Source organism: Polyodon spathula, chromosome 21 (genome assembly GCF_017654505.1).
Source record: "Polyodon spathula isolate WHYD16114869_AA chromosome 21, ASM1765450v1, whole genome shotgun sequence".
Taxonomy (NCBI): Eukaryota; Metazoa; Chordata; class Actinopteri; order Acipenseriformes; family Polyodontidae; genus Polyodon; species Polyodon spathula.
This window is the reverse complement of record NC_054554.1, coordinates 16,900,159-16,915,614: the sequence shown is the minus strand read 5'-3', so window position 1 is coordinate 16,915,614 and position 15,456 is coordinate 16,900,159. Positions and strand designations below refer to the sequence as shown.

Below are 15,456 nucleotides of genomic sequence, written 5' to 3'. Positions count from 1 at the left end.
CCACACACAGTCGGAGGCCGGGCGTGAACCCGGGACCTCTTGCACTAAAGCATAGCACTGATAATGCTGTACAAAAGAGCCGGTTCCTTTGCAAGGAGCGTATATCAGGCTTATGTCTTCGTGTGATTACGTCACCTACCAGCCCTGCTGCTGCCTTCCCCCATGCACGCTACACTCTCCCATGCCAGCCTCAAGTCCGCCCTGGACTTGCTGACCAGGCTACAGTCCGATAAGTGCGTGCTGGGGTACCAGCAACCCACTTCTCACACCAATGTAGATTTTACATTTCTAATTGAGTTTGCACTTGGTGTTTGTGTGGATTTATATTGATTTATTTTCCTTTTTTACGTTGTTTATTTTTTTGTGTAGTATCACCTTTCCTGTGTCTGTTGTCCTCTATGCTTTCTGCGGTATGGTTGTCTTTGTATATAAATAGGTCAAATACCGCATTGAATACAAAGTACTGCTGCTGACTTTTAAAGCCAATAGAGGTACCTCTCTCTCTTACATTTCTGAGTTAGTTACCCCCTACACTCCTAGTCGTGCTTTGCGGTCCTCCAATGCCAGCCTTATGGTTGTTCCCCTGACTAAACTGTGTACCGTGGGTGACAGGGCTTTTTCCTCCTATGCGACAGTGAGTGGGAGAAGTACAGGCATGGAAAAGTACAGAGCAGTTTAGAAGCAGTAAGGAGAAATTGCATCTTGAATTGCTTTAAGAAGAAAACAGAGGACATTGGGGAAACACAGCAGCAGCTCAAAGTCAAACAGCCAGTGTGTTTTTCTGATAACAAACAAGCTGAAACTCAGAGCAGCTGATTCAAATTCAGCGCCGTTCTGAGACACGGGCGAGGGGAGGAGCCAACAGCACAGCAGAACAATGCAGTTAAATGAGGCAGTCTTCCCAGCGACAGTGAGTGGGAGAAGTACAGGCGTGGAAATCACACGATCCAGGATTTGCATAAACTAGTAAGTATGCTAGAAATGGAGCTGGAAGAAGTGAGACAGCAACAGGATCTTGAGGAACTGGCACACCCACAATTCATGGAAATCTGCATCACCCCGAACAGACTGAAAGCCACCAAGGAGATAGAAGGTCAGAACAGCTAGGTTCAGGTAGGCAGAAGCAGGGAAAAAAAGAAACTTCGTCAAACACAACCACCAGAAATCAAAACAACCAACAAATTTGAGTCACTTCAGAATTTTGATGAGCAGAACCAACAACAAGAGAATGAAAGAAACAACATCCAGGACCCCATTGACAGTGGTGACCAGCAAAAAGAAGGGAGGTCATGATTGTTGGGGACTCCATATTGAGAAACACAGCAAGTTCAATTCGCAGTTTAGACCCCCTTACTACAACAGTATGCTGCCTTCCGGGAGCCTCGGTCAAGCACATCAATGAGAATGTGGACAGGCTCCTAGAACGAACAGGAGACGACCCGGTAGTAGTCGTCCACATCGGTACAAACAACATTGGAAGAGACAGACCAAAATCCTTGCAAAACAAATTCAGAGAGCTAGGAAGGAAATTAAAAGAGAAAACCAAAACTGTGGTATTTTCTGGTATACTACCGGCACCTTGCAAAGGACCATATGGACAGCTGGAAATAATTAATCAAAACGCATGCCTGAAGATGTGGTGCTGTCACAGAGACGGCCGAAGTGGGCGGCGTCAGAACCAGGAAAGGTAATGAAATACACAAAACACAGGACGGATGAAATGAAATGATGAAGACGCCTGTTGGCGCCGGTTTAATACAAAATAAAAGGTTTAAACAAACACGAAAAACATAGGACACGGCACTCTACGCCAAAATAAATAGACAAACAAAAACAGACTAAACTTAACAAAACGGTGCACGGACAGACACTGACAAACACGGTGAGCGGATACTTTCTCCTCTTATTATTATTATTATTATTATTATTACTACTACTGCTGCTGCTTATTTCCTCCGTCTCCAATCCCGTTCTCCGCTCACCGAACACCCAACCGCCAGTATGTGACAACGTGCATCTATATATACTGTTGTGCTGGGATTCAATTACCAATTAATTATTCACTTGAATCCCAGCACGTGAATTAATAAAGTGCAATTCCCCGTGCTCACATATTACTACATTTTACTTGCACGTGAAGTGCTGTGCAATCCTCGTGCCTAAATACACATATACATTTTTAAACACTCGTGTTACACAGACCCGTTTATATCCCGTGTACCAATGTCTATACACCAACATTTAAACACACCACACGCAACACATAACAGATAATATACACAGGGGCGGGCACTTTGTTACAGGTGCACACTGGAAGGCTTCACCGATCTTGATCATTGGACCACATTCTACAACGAGGACTATCTGCATAGACGGGATGGACTGCACTTAAATAACAAGGGAACCAATCTACTTGGAGAAAAGATCCTCGCGCAGGTTCAGAAGCATTTAAACTAGAAAGGAAGGGGGGAGAAATCAACAAAAAAACAGAAGGGAGACCGCATCAAAACAAGAACAACAACTCAGGTAAGACAACCATTAAATGTATTTATCTAAATGCTAGAAGTATCAGAAACAAAATTCTAGAACTTGAAGCTACTGCACTAACAGGTAACTATGATGTGATAGGTGTTACAGAAACGTGGTTGTCTGAGAGATGGGGACGAATATAATATTTGTGGGTATACACTGTATAGGAAAGACAGGCAGGACAGAAGAGGAGGAGGGGTAGTGCTCTACTTAAGAAACAGTCTTGAAGTCCAGGTGTTAAACCTGGACAAAGAAAATAAAACCGAATCAATATGGGTCAGAATAACGGACAAAAATTCAAAGGGCATAATAATAGGAGCATGCTATAGACCGCCAGATTCAGACGGTGAGCACAGTAATCTGTTATACAATGACATTAGAAATGCGTGTAGCAAAGGGGAAGCCATACTAATAGAGGATTTCAACTTCCCCCAAATAAAATGGGAAAACCCGATGGGTAGCACGAAGGATGAAATAGAAATGGTGGAAATGACAAATGACTGCTTCCTAACACAATTTGTGAAGGCACCCACTAGAGAGGAGGCATGCCTTGATTTAGTCTTTTCAGATAACGAAGATAGAATAACTAAAACAGAGGTCAGAGAACCATTGGCAAACTCAGACCACAACATGGTCTCGTTTTGAAGTGTTTTTTAAAACCACAAAAGTAAGGACTAAAGCTAAGGTTTACAATTTTAGAAAAGCAAACTATGAAGGTATGAAACAGAGACTAACAGAAGTAGATTGGAGTAAAATAGAGAAAACGCCCACAGAAGAAGGATGGTTGTTCTTCAAAAATGTAGTCCTAGAGGCACAAAACAATTACATCCCTAAAGTAGACAAATCTAAATGTAAAATTAAGCTGCCAAAATGGTTTAATAGATCCATTAAAAAAAATATTCATCGAAAAAAGGCACTTTACAGAGCATTAAAAAAGGACCAAAAAGAAAGTACGCAGAAAGAGTACACAGAACTGCAAACGCAAGTCAAAAAGGAAGTTAGAAAGGCCAAGAGGGAAATAGAAGTGAACATTGCTAAGGGAGCTAAAACCAATTCCAAAATGTTTTTCCAATATTACAACAGCAAGCGAACATTTAAAGAGGAGATTAAATGTTTAAGAGATACAAATGGCAAAATCGTAGATGAAGAAAAAAAAAAAACAAATATATTAAATGATTACTTTTTTACAAAGGGAGATACTGACAACATGCCCCACATGTCATCCAGTTCCTATCCAGTTTTAAATAACTTTAGCATAACTGAGGCAGAAGTGTTAAAGGGACTAGGAGCTCTTAAAATAAACAAATCCCCTGGGCCGGATGAGATCCTCCCAGTAGTACTCAAAGAAATGAAAGAAGTAATTTACAAACCGCTAACCAAGATCATGCAGCAGTCTCTTGACACAGGGGTGGTACCGACAGACTGGAAAATTGCAAACGTAATACCGATCCACAAAAAGGGAAACAAAACTGAACCAGGTAACTACAGACCAGTAAGCCTGACTTCTATTATATGCAAACTTATGGAAACTATAATAAGATCCAAAATGGAAAATTACCTACATGGTAACAGGGTCCTGGGAGACAGTCAACATGGTTTTAGGAAAGGGAGATCGTGTCTAACTAACTTGCTTGATTTTTTTGAGGATGCAACATCGATAATGGATAATTGCAAAGCATATGACGTGGTTTATTTAGATTTCCAGAAAGCTTTTGACAAAGTCCCGCACAAAAGATTAATTCTCAAACTGAACGCAGTTGGGATTCAAGGAAACACATGTACATGGATTAGGGAGTGGTTAACATGTAGAAAACAGAAAGTACTTATTAGAGGAAAAACCTCAGAATGGAGTGTGGTAACCAGTGGTGTACCACAGGGATCAGTATTAGGTCCTCTGCTATTCCTAATCTACATTAATGATTTAGATTCTGGTATAGTTAAATTTGCAGATGACACAAAAGTAGGAGGAGTGGCAAACACTGTTGCAGCAGCAGAGGTCATTCAAAATGATCTAGACAAGATTCAGAACTGGGCAGACACATGGCAAATGACATTTAATAGAGAAGTGTAAAGTACTGCACGTAGGAAATAAAAATGTACTTTATAAATATCATATGGGAGATACTGAAATTGGAGAAGGAATCTATGAAAAAGACCTAGGAGTTTTTGTTGACTCAGAAATGTCTTCATCTAGACAATGTGGGGAAGCTATAAAAACGGCTAACAAGATGCTCGGATACATTGTGAAAAGTATTGAATTTAAATCAAGGGAAGTAATGGTAAAACCGTACAATGCATTAGTAAGACCTCATCTTGAATATTGTGTGCAGTTCTGGTCACCTCACTATAAAAAAGATATTGCTGCTCTAGAAAGAGTGCAAAGAAGAGCGACCAGAATTATTCTGGGCTTAAAAGGCATGTCATATGCAGACAGGCTAAAAGAATTGAATCTGTTCAGTCTTGAACAAAGAAGACTACGTGGCGACCTAATTCAAGCATTCAAAATTCTAAAAGGTATTGACAGTGTCGACCCAAGGGACTTTTTCAGCCTGAAAAAAGAAACAAGGACCAGGGGTCACAAATGGAGATTAGACAAAGGGGCATTCAGAACAGAAAATAGGAGACACTTTTTTACACAGAGAATTGTGAGGGTCTGGAATCAACTCCCCAGTAATGTTGTTGAAGCTGACACCCTGGGATCCTTCAAGAAGCTGCTTGATGAGATTTTGGGATAAATAAGCTACTAACAACCAAACGAGCAAGATTGTCCAAATGGCCTCCTCTCGTTTGTAACTTTCTTATGTTCTTATGTTCTTATGCTCCTAAACTGTGGAACACACTTCCTTCTGAGTTCCGTGATTCTGAATCTCTGTCTATTTTTAAATCCCACCTCAAAACCCATTTGTTTGGCATTCTTATGACTTTTACTGTCATTGCATTTTTAATTCCAACTGTTTTAATATATTTTGTATGTTTTATTTATTTATTTATTTATTTATTCTGTTTTCACTTTTGTTAAGAACTTTGCGATATTTACTTATGAGAAGCACTATATAAAATAAAGATTATTATTATTATTATTATTATTATTATTATTATTATTATTATTATTATTATTATTATTATTATAAATAATCTATCCTGACCCTGGTGTTTCTTTTGAACTTCAATTTTAGTTGTTAAACTATAGGAACTAGATACTCATCTATCTCAATTTCAATTCCTTCTGATATAACTACCTCAAAAGAAAACGTACAGTATCTATACTTTTTTTTACTTTCTTTTACATTTTGTATTATTTAAACACAACTACTCTGTAAAAGCAATTTTAGGCTTCACTTGTGACTTCTGACTTTTATTTAACTGAAGGAACTTGTGTGAGGGAACCCATATCTTAGTCATGACTTTGAGGTCCCCTACCTCAATATAAACAAGGGGTGGTGTAGTCACTGATTGCACATTCAACGATTATATTTAAAGTTTTCCCTGCCCACACTGCAACAGATACCACACATGTTATATAACAACCATATGTAGTCAATAAGAAGTTATAGGCACTTTTATAGCCAGTTGCATATGCAGATGATGTCATCCAGCTTGGCCCCATGATTTTCACAGTAGCAACTTCCTTTGAACAAGCGTAACAGATGACCATACTGAGATGATATATTCCAATTTTTGTTTCAATCGGATAATCGGTTTCAGAGAAAATGTTTGCATTTTGATGAGTTTATATTTTTTATGATATTTTTATGACATTAATCAGTGTGGTTGCCAAACCACAGTACCAATCAGCTGCATATTAACAACAGTTAATCATGGCATATCCCTAAACATGTATTGTAGAACAAGTATTTTTGAATACATAGGCGTTTTAACAAATTCTGCTAAATCCAATATGGCTGCTGAACTATGTGATTTACGTCAATTTGCCGACTACACTGTGTAACAATTTTTTTTTTTTGTTCCTGGGTAGTAAGTGTTATTTCTTAATTGCTTATACCTCAAAAGTATAGAAAATGGCTATTATTCCCCACAAACTTTGCTTTTATAACCAGGACAGTGATATTTCAATCGTAAATCTCGAAAAACTACTCACTTCTAAATCTTTTGTAGTCATTTTTGTATTACTCTAGTATAAATATATGTTAATTTGGATTCATATGTTGTTTTTTCTGACTTTATATGAACGAAAAGACACACATTTGCCCTTTTTCCCATTGGAAATAGTGATATTTTGAAATATCACTGTCCTGGTTATAAAAGCAAAGTTTGTGGGGAATATTAGCCATTTTCTATACTTTTGAGGCATAAGCAATTAGGAAATAACACTTACTACCCAGGAACAAAAATTGTGTTACATAGTGCTATCGCACATAGGCATTTACCAGCTTACTGAATGTCGTGAGTTTCAGAGCAACTTTTGGGAGAAAAAAGTAAGAATAATCCTAACAAAAACAATATGCTTCCACAGCCTTTTGTGAAATTGCAGTAGTGAGTATTTGCTACCTATCTGGAAATAGGTAGCAAAATTATCTTACTCGGTAGCTTTTTACATTTACTTTATGTAAATACTGTTTTAAATGGAGTAAATATCCCAAATTATTACAGAGTATTTAAATCAGAAAGCACTTAATTATTTCAAATAGTGTAAGCAGTGATTTCCCTATATATGAAATACCTTACTAATTAAAAAAAAAAAAGAAAAAGATTTACGTGTTCACTCAGCGTCTTCATACATACTGCAGCATTAGGTATTGTAGTGATCTGTGTGTTTGTGATTCCCTCCCTGCATTCCGGCTGTTTCTAATGTGTTCACAGTAATTGCAAATACAGGTAATGTTAACGATCTAATGAACTTATAATCTAGTACCGGTAATGAAACGTGGCTGTGTAAAATACATAGGCCTGCCATCTTTTAAATTAAGAATTCGCTATTTTTAGAGAAATGTGGCTCTTAAAAGGGTTTAATGCAACGCGTTCACTTCAGACCGTTTATCACCTTCTGTGAGATGTTTTCTTCTTTGGTGGTGATCTCTGTTTATCCCGACCTCTTTCGGGCTCCTGCACGCTTTCCTAGCTGCTGTTTCTCTTGCTTTGTTTGGGGCTCCTGGCAGTTTTCCGAGCCGGTGGTCCCTTGGCTGTGGTCTTAAGAGAATTATTGGGTGCCCACCTTTCATTTGCTTGGACCTTTCTACGTTTCGGAGCCGCTTTCTTGGTTGTTTTTTCTTTGGCTTCTGTTAAGAAAATTATTAAATGTCTATTTAAAGTAACAGTACAATCTGGTATGTGTTTAATAGTCAAATGTGGGAGGTGTAAATCCTGAGTAATTAAACGAATTTGTGTTAGATGTTGTTAACACACTTAGCAAACGCAGTTTTTTACCATAGCAATTGAGCATGGTTTTACAGCATTTATTTATTTTTGCGTTTGAATAATTTTGTATTTAGATTGCTAATCTAAGGCATACTACCCTAAAACACCGGACTGCAAATTAAACAACACACAGAGGGTTGAACCGAACCCCACAGTGGCAATTCATCTAGTAAAATAAATAATGAAAAATACAAAACACAATGTACTAGCAATGTACTATTTATTTTCTGTGAACATTAGTTTATGGATAATCTTGTTTGCTTTTAAACCAATTAAATTGTTACAAAAAATGGCTATTCTATAGTCCATTCATTTTAATTCCGTACATGGTCTCGTTGTACTAGTGCTAAAATATACGCTGCCTTTTATTTTTATATATTTACCCGAAACCTTGCTTAATATAATTTTAGGAAATGACAGTACAAAAGTACAGGGTTGTCCTGGAAGAAAACTTGCTTCCTTCTGCTCTGACAATGTTCCCCAAATCTGAGGATGGGTTTTTCCAGCAGGACAATGCTCCATGCCACACAGCCAGGTCAATCAAGGTGTGGATGGAGGACCACCAGATCAAGACCCTGTCATGGCCAGCCCAATCTCCAGACCTGAACCCCATTGAAAACCTCTGGAATGTGATCAAGAGGAAGATGGATGGTCACTAGCCATCAAACAAAGCCGAGCTGCTTGAATTTTTGCACCAGGAGTGGCATAAAGTCACCCAACATCAATGTGAAAGACTGGTGGAGAGCATGCCAAGACGCATGAAAGCTGTTCTTGAAAATCAGGGTTATTCCACCAAATATTGATTTCTGAACTCTTCCTAAGTCAAAACATTAGTATTGTGTTGTTTAAAAATGAATATGAACTTATTTTCTTTGCATTATTTGAGGTCTGACAACACTGCATCTTTTTTGTTATTTTGACCAGTTGTCATTTTCTGCAAATAAATGCTCTAAATGACAATAATTTTATTTGGAATTTGGGAGAAATGTTGTCAATAGTTTATAGAATAAAACAAAAATGTTCATTTTACCCAAACACATACCTATAAATAGTAAAACCAGAGAAACTGATAATTTTGCTGTGGTCTCTTAATTTTTTCCAGAGCTGTGTGTGTGTATATATATATATATATATATATATATATATATATATATATATATATATATATATATATATATATATATATATATATAATTTTATATAATTTTGTCGCGGAACCCTACCGAACGGTACTTTCCGTGAAAGGCATTTAGATTAAACTAAACTTACATGGTTTTGCTGCCAAAACGAACAAAAAAAAATCGCGATATGTAAAAACCAAATTAGTATAAATTCGTCCACCCTACATAAATAATGTTGTCTGGCAGAGTACAAAATTCATAAAAATAACTTATATTCTTATTATGTTTTTTTTTTTTTTAGTATACACCTACATGTAACGTTATCATTAACATTATTATATTATATTATTATTATAATACAATAATAATAATAATCTAATGGGAACTAATTGAAATTAAGTAACATTTATAATTACGATATATACAATACAGTCTCAAAAAGCAGCACAAAAAAGATAAATTGAACAAAGAAAAAACAACGTAATATTGAGGAATGATCCAATAATCTTGCAGGGTTTTAAATTAAATATTAAAGTAACTGAACGTGCCGTACAGTACAAAGACAAACATATTTTGGGATTAGACATGCACAACTATCCAAGAATAGCAGCTCAACAGGGACAATAGAGCAAAGTGTGATTGGTTACAAATGAACCGCATTGACAAATAACAAGTACCATTTTCAGTATTAAATTTACATACATAAATTATCACATACTTCTGATAGGCTAAAATTATATTGAACTAACCTATCGTGACGTGGATTTATTTAGATATTTATATTTTACTTTCAATAGAAACTGTTCTAGATACCCTACAGCTGCTAGAAGTAAAGAGCCAGCGAGAGATATGGTTATTCAAGAAGTACGTTATTTTTTGTGAGGAGATGCAATAATAAACATGCCAGAGTCGAAAACTGCACCAGCGCCTAAGAAGGGGTCGAAAAAGGCTGTTACGAAAACTACGCCAAAGGGAGTAAAGCAGCGCAGACAAACCAGGAAGGAGAGCTATGCTATCTACGTGTACAAAGTGCTGAATCAGGTTCACTCTGATACCGGGATCTCTTCCAAGGCGATGGGCATCATGAACTCGTTCTTTAACGACATATTTGAGCGCATCGCCGGTGAGTCTTCCCGTCCAGCTCATTATAACAAGCGCTCCACCATCACTTCCAGAGAGATCCAGACAGCCGTGCGCCTCCTGCTGCCCGGAAAACTGGCCAAACACGCAGTGACTGAGGGCACTAAGGCCGTCACCAAGTATACCAGCTCCAAGTAAAGACAAATCTTCCGTTCACTAAAACCCAAAGGCTCTTCTAAGAGCCACCCACAATAGCGTGAAAGAGCTTAGCTTTCGCTTTATGTACTGTCCTATATAATTGTTTTAGCTTGTATAACTAAGTGGTATGTTTATGCATGGATGATTTTGCTGAACCATACCGTTTAATTTCAAAGTATAATGATTATATTTGTGTACATGCATTAAATGTAAACATATCTTCTAGTGTTTGAGAGCACCGAATAAACTACCCTTCCCGTCCATTACTTCATTTAATGTTAAACCTATGCAAAACCTATACTGTTTTTTTTGTTTGTTTTTTTTAAACTAGTTTTGACTTGTGTTTTTAAAAATAACATTTTTAAAAAATCGCTGTGAATTTAATTTGAATATTGCTCGGTAAAGTTTAGTCGCGTGTAATATAACCGCATAAGTAAATGCGTTCACACACACACCGATGGATACACCAGTGATATCAATGCAAGTATTTTGTTGACACAGGAATCGTAAACAAAGACAATGGGTTTGTAACGTGTATTGTATGGATTAGTAATTACACACACTCACACACACACACACGTAATATTTCATTTGAATGTTTTTTGTTCGTTTATGCGTTCAATAATAAAATAAAATTAATAAAGAGAAAACACTAATAATCTCATTAGTTTTATTACCGGTTGCAAATCATTTCCATAGACAAGTCAAATATCATCATACGCATACTATAAAGCAATATTTGGGAGTGGGTGTACTTTTGCTCTTTGCAGAAAGCTGTGGTGCCTCTGAAGAGAGCTTTTGGGGTTTGTTCAGCATTGTCACGATAATAAATCACTTTCTTGTAGGAATGTTCCGCCTAGTCCTCGCAGTTTTGCATTTCGTGCTCCGAGCTTTTTGAGGGGTTTTGGCTGCTTTCTTCAACGCTGTTTGTTTCCTTGGGCTCTGTGCGGCTGCTGCTCGCTTTGTTTTATTGGGGGACTTCCTTGGCTTCTTAGCCCGTTTATTGTTGAGCTTGAAGGAGCCAGAAGCGCCGACGCCCTTGGTCTGCAGCAGGGTCTCCTTGCTCACCGCACTCTTGACTGCAGTGTTGACGCGGGAGCTGTTCTTTTCCACGTCGTAGCCGCCGGCCGCCAGAGCTTTCTTGAGCTCAGCCAGAGACACCCCGCTGCGGTCCTTGGGAGCAGACACTGCCTTGACAAGGTCAGACACGGCGGGGCCCGCTTTCCTAGTAGCGCTCTTCTCCTGAGGAGCGACTTCTGTAGTTTCTGGAAATTAAACACAATCAAATGCAATGAGAGCTATTTTTTTTGTCTAGACTAGAGCCGATTTCAGATTACAATCAATAACCTGTATAAGTTTTACTAGAGTATACTTTAAATTTCAAGACAAGTTTAGCGTAGTATTCTTAATTCGTACAATTACAGCACCAGTCACAAAAATATGTATTTATTTATTTGTGTGTTTTATTACATACTGTAACTGAAAAGATTCGCTACTATAAAATTACTATATTGTTAGGCTAATGAAAAGTATCCAGACTTACATTTAAAAATATGTAACAATAAAGTTACACGTTTAAAAATGTGAAAGTACACAACTGACCCGCGGCAGTCACTTTAATTTTCTCTTTCAGTTTCACACGAAATACTTTCTGGAGCGCTTGACGGCGACGCTTTGCTCCCGCTTTCCCGAGTCCTTTCCCGCATTTAACTGTTCCAGGCATATCGTAAGCTTCTCTCTCGTTTTCTTTTTAGGTATTATTTAATTTGCTTGTTTGTTGTTTTTTTTATTTTTATGGACACAAGTTCAGCCACTTTCTAATTTCAATTACCAACGGTTTCTTTTTCAATCAAAACACGACAGCTGTCTCGAGCAGAGCTGGGCTGTATTGCCGCGCGCTCCTGCTCAGTCTATTCGCTCTGCCATTATGAATATGAGCAGTGATGTAATCTGCAGTATAGACATGCCCAGTGTATAAACTAACTCGTAGCTGCTGCATATGAAGTCTGCTTGTGTGTTCCTTTTGATAACTAATGGAACTACTGCCCAGCAAACACAAAGAGTAATTAATAATAATAATTACACTATGTAACACATTTTTTTGTTCCTGGGTAGTAAGTGTTATTTCCTAATTGCTTATGCCTCAAAAGTATAGAAAATGGCTATTATTCCCCACACACTTTGCTTTTGTGATCAGGACAGGTCAATTTCAAAATATCACTATTTCCAATGAGAAAACGGGCGCTTTTGTGTCTTTTCGTCACATAAAGTCAGAAAAAAACAACAACATATGAATCCAAATTAACATGTATTTATACTAAAGTAATACAAAAATGACTACAAAAGATTTAGAAGTGAGTAGTTGAGATTTATGATTATACTGTAAATTTACAGTATAATCGTAAATCTCGAAAAACTACTCACTTCTAAATCTTTGGAAATAGTGATATTTTGAAATTGACCGCCATGGATGTGGAGTATGCGCTGAAGCGCCAGGGTCGCACTCTGTATGGATTTGGAGGTTAAAAAAACAGAACTATTGTCTAGACAGACCGAGAACTCTTTGCAGGACAAAAACATTTATAACCCATATTGTATTTCAATTAGACACGGTTAGTGCTAAATGGTATAATAAATTTTAAAAAAGCGGCGTTTCAAAGTGTATCTAATTTATAGATCAATATTTCATTTAAGCGTTTCTTCGACGTTATAATTCTACTTGAAAATGCAAATACGTAATTCGTGTACTATACCCAATGCCAGTACGAAAAAACACATTAAGAAAAGCTACAGTTGCACTACTTTATTAAAAAGAAAAAGAAAAACTTGACTGCGCAATAAGAAATAGAACAAAGGCTATTCGCATGGTACCGACCTTTTTCGTTACTGTTGATGATTGGTTTAATATGCACTTTACTAGCCAATAGAAATGAAAATTGGCGATTAAAATAAACCACCCAGCCAAAGCTCTACATTCACAGTGCTCTAAATTGCATGTATAAATTAGAGCTGTGAAGTGCTGGAATGCCCGATTGGCTGAAAGCATCGCAATACCTCGCCAGTCATTAACTGCAATGTCACAATCAAAAGATATCCTATTGTCCAATAGAAACTGCGACAGCTGCTGTACACCTGATTTGCATACATCGGCTATAAATATAAGGTCAGGGAACGGGGGTGAGGGGGTAATAGTTATTGATTTATGATATGTTGTATTGAGTTAGTTTCTCTTGAGAAAAATGCCAGAGCCATCAAAATCAGCGCCAGCACCCAAGAAAGGGTCAAAGAAGGCTGTTGCGAAAAGTCAACCTAAGGGAGGAAGGAAGCGCAGAAAGACCAGGAAGGAGAGCTATGCTATGTATGTTTACAAAGTGCTGAAGCAGGTTCACCCTGATACTGGGATCTCTTCCAAGGCGATGGGCATCATGAACTCGTATCAGTGAGTCTTCTCGTCTAGCTCACTATAACAAGCGCTCCACCATCACTTCCAGAGAGATCCAGACAGCCGTCCGCCTCCTGCTGCCCGGAGAACTGGCCAAACACGCAGTGTCTGAGGGCACTAAGGCCGTCAACAAATATACCAGCTCCAAGTAAAGACAAATCTTCCGTTCACTAAAACCTAAAGGCTCTTCTAAGATCCACACACAATATTACAATAAAGAGTATGAAGCCGGTAATACTTTGTTCCACATTCTTAAAATGCACAAGTTAATGCAATTATATTCAAGTAATATATATGTGGAGAGAGCTACAGTGCAACTGTATTGCACTGTAGCAGGTAATGTGTGTGAATGACTCCCACAGGGCTTTGTTCATAGAAGCTGCAGTGGTGGACCTCATCCTCAATATACAGGTTAGTAGCACAAGCTGCATTGACCTTTCCACTGTCAAAAACAATACAACTCAGTATTGTGAGGAATTACTCCTTGATGCAGAACGCATTTTCGAAATGATGTGAGGTTCCAGGGAGTATTATTATTAACCATTTTCTGTCAAATACATTTAATTGACACGATGGCTCTCACTGTTGTAATAAAACTTACTGTGCAAATTGGGTGATCGATTATTTTGCAAACTTTTCATAGATGGCACAATGTTATCGGAGCACTCGCAAAACCTGCATCGTTTACATCTTATTGTAGTTTGTGATTTTTTTCTCCCGACAGAACGTCTTTATGTACCGACCAGTTCGCAGTCTATTTACCTCCGCTCGCATATTGACGTACGGCTATGCTTTTCCGAATAGTTTTGGAATTATAATACCCGCTTTAGATTCCAAAAATGTCCGCAAACGCACAGCTGACTAAACATACACACACGCACATATAGTTTATTTCTAGACTATCGTTCAATTTACCGCCACACAATGAAAATACACGGTATATGCACACTCCAGGACGTGTTTATGCAAGCATTCCCGTTTACCTTTACTCGGTCTACTATGAATACGCTTCTCCGAGAAGAATCTGCTCTTTCACAGGGACAGTGGGTGACTCTTATAAGAGCCTTTGGGTTTTCTTTAAGTGGGTCACGGTAGTTTATTTGCTCTTGGGTACTTTCTCAGCTTTCTTGGGCAGCAGCACAGCCTGGATGTTGGGCAGCACTCCGTCCTGAGCGATGGTGACCCCTCCCAGCAGCTTGTTGAGCTCCTCGTCGTTGCGGACAGCGAGCTGCAGGTGACGCGGGATGATTCGGGTCTTCTTGTTGTCCCGAGCGGCGTTCCCAGCCAGCTCCAGGATTTCAGCAGTCAAGTACTCGAGCACCGCGGCCAGATAGACCGGGGCTCCAGCACCGACACGTTCTGCATAGTTACCTTTCCGCAGCAGCCTATGAACACAACCAACTGGGAACTGCAATCCTGCTCTGGATGAACGAGACTTTGCCTTAGCTTTTGCTTTACCACTGGTTTTACCTCTCCCACTCATTTTCCAAATACTCTTCCCAATTCACCAACGAACAATAAAAAAATAAAAACAAACAAACAAAAAAATGCATCTTAGCGCTTTAATAGTGTTAGGATCATCCTGATTGGTTAAAAAATACGGTACTCTAGAACCCAATCTGATCACATTACCCCATTATTGTCATATCATGTTAACCAATCAAAACTTGACTCTACAAGCTTGATTTGCATACAAGCGAGGAGAGACTG

General features: G+C 38.3%; 3 protein-coding genes across 3 annotated transcripts; 1 reads left to right on the top strand and 2 right to left on the bottom strand.

The window, feature by feature from the left end:
- Positions 1-9,926: 9,926 nt before the first annotated feature.
- Positions 9,927-10,304, top strand: LOC121296714 (histone H2B 3-like). The gene has a single exon (XM_041222481.1). It carries the CDS (start codon positions 9,927-9,929, stop codon positions 10,302-10,304), a length of 378 nt encoding a protein of 125 aa, XP_041078415.1.
- A 656-nt stretch (positions 10,305-10,960) lies between these two features.
- Positions 10,961-12,030, bottom strand: LOC121296622 (histone H1-like). Its single transcript, XM_041222363.1, has 2 exons — positions 11,907-12,030; positions 10,961-11,569 (listed from the first exon to the last, which is right to left on the bottom strand). Exons 1-2 carry the CDS (start codon positions 12,025-12,027, stop codon positions 11,136-11,138), a joined length of 555 nt encoding a protein of 184 aa, XP_041078297.1. The 5' UTR covers positions 12,028-12,030; the 3' UTR covers positions 10,961-11,135.
- Positions 11,485-15,339, bottom strand: LOC121296623 (histone H2A-like). Its single transcript, XM_041222364.1, has 2 exons — positions 14,730-15,339; positions 11,485-11,569 (listed from the first exon to the last, which is right to left on the bottom strand). The coding sequence occupies exon 1, from the start codon at positions 15,227-15,229 to the stop codon at positions 14,843-14,845; it is 387 nt and encodes a 128-aa protein (XP_041078298.1). The 5' UTR covers positions 15,230-15,339; the 3' UTR covers positions 11,485-11,569; positions 14,730-14,842.
- Positions 15,340-15,456: the final 117 nt, after the last annotated feature.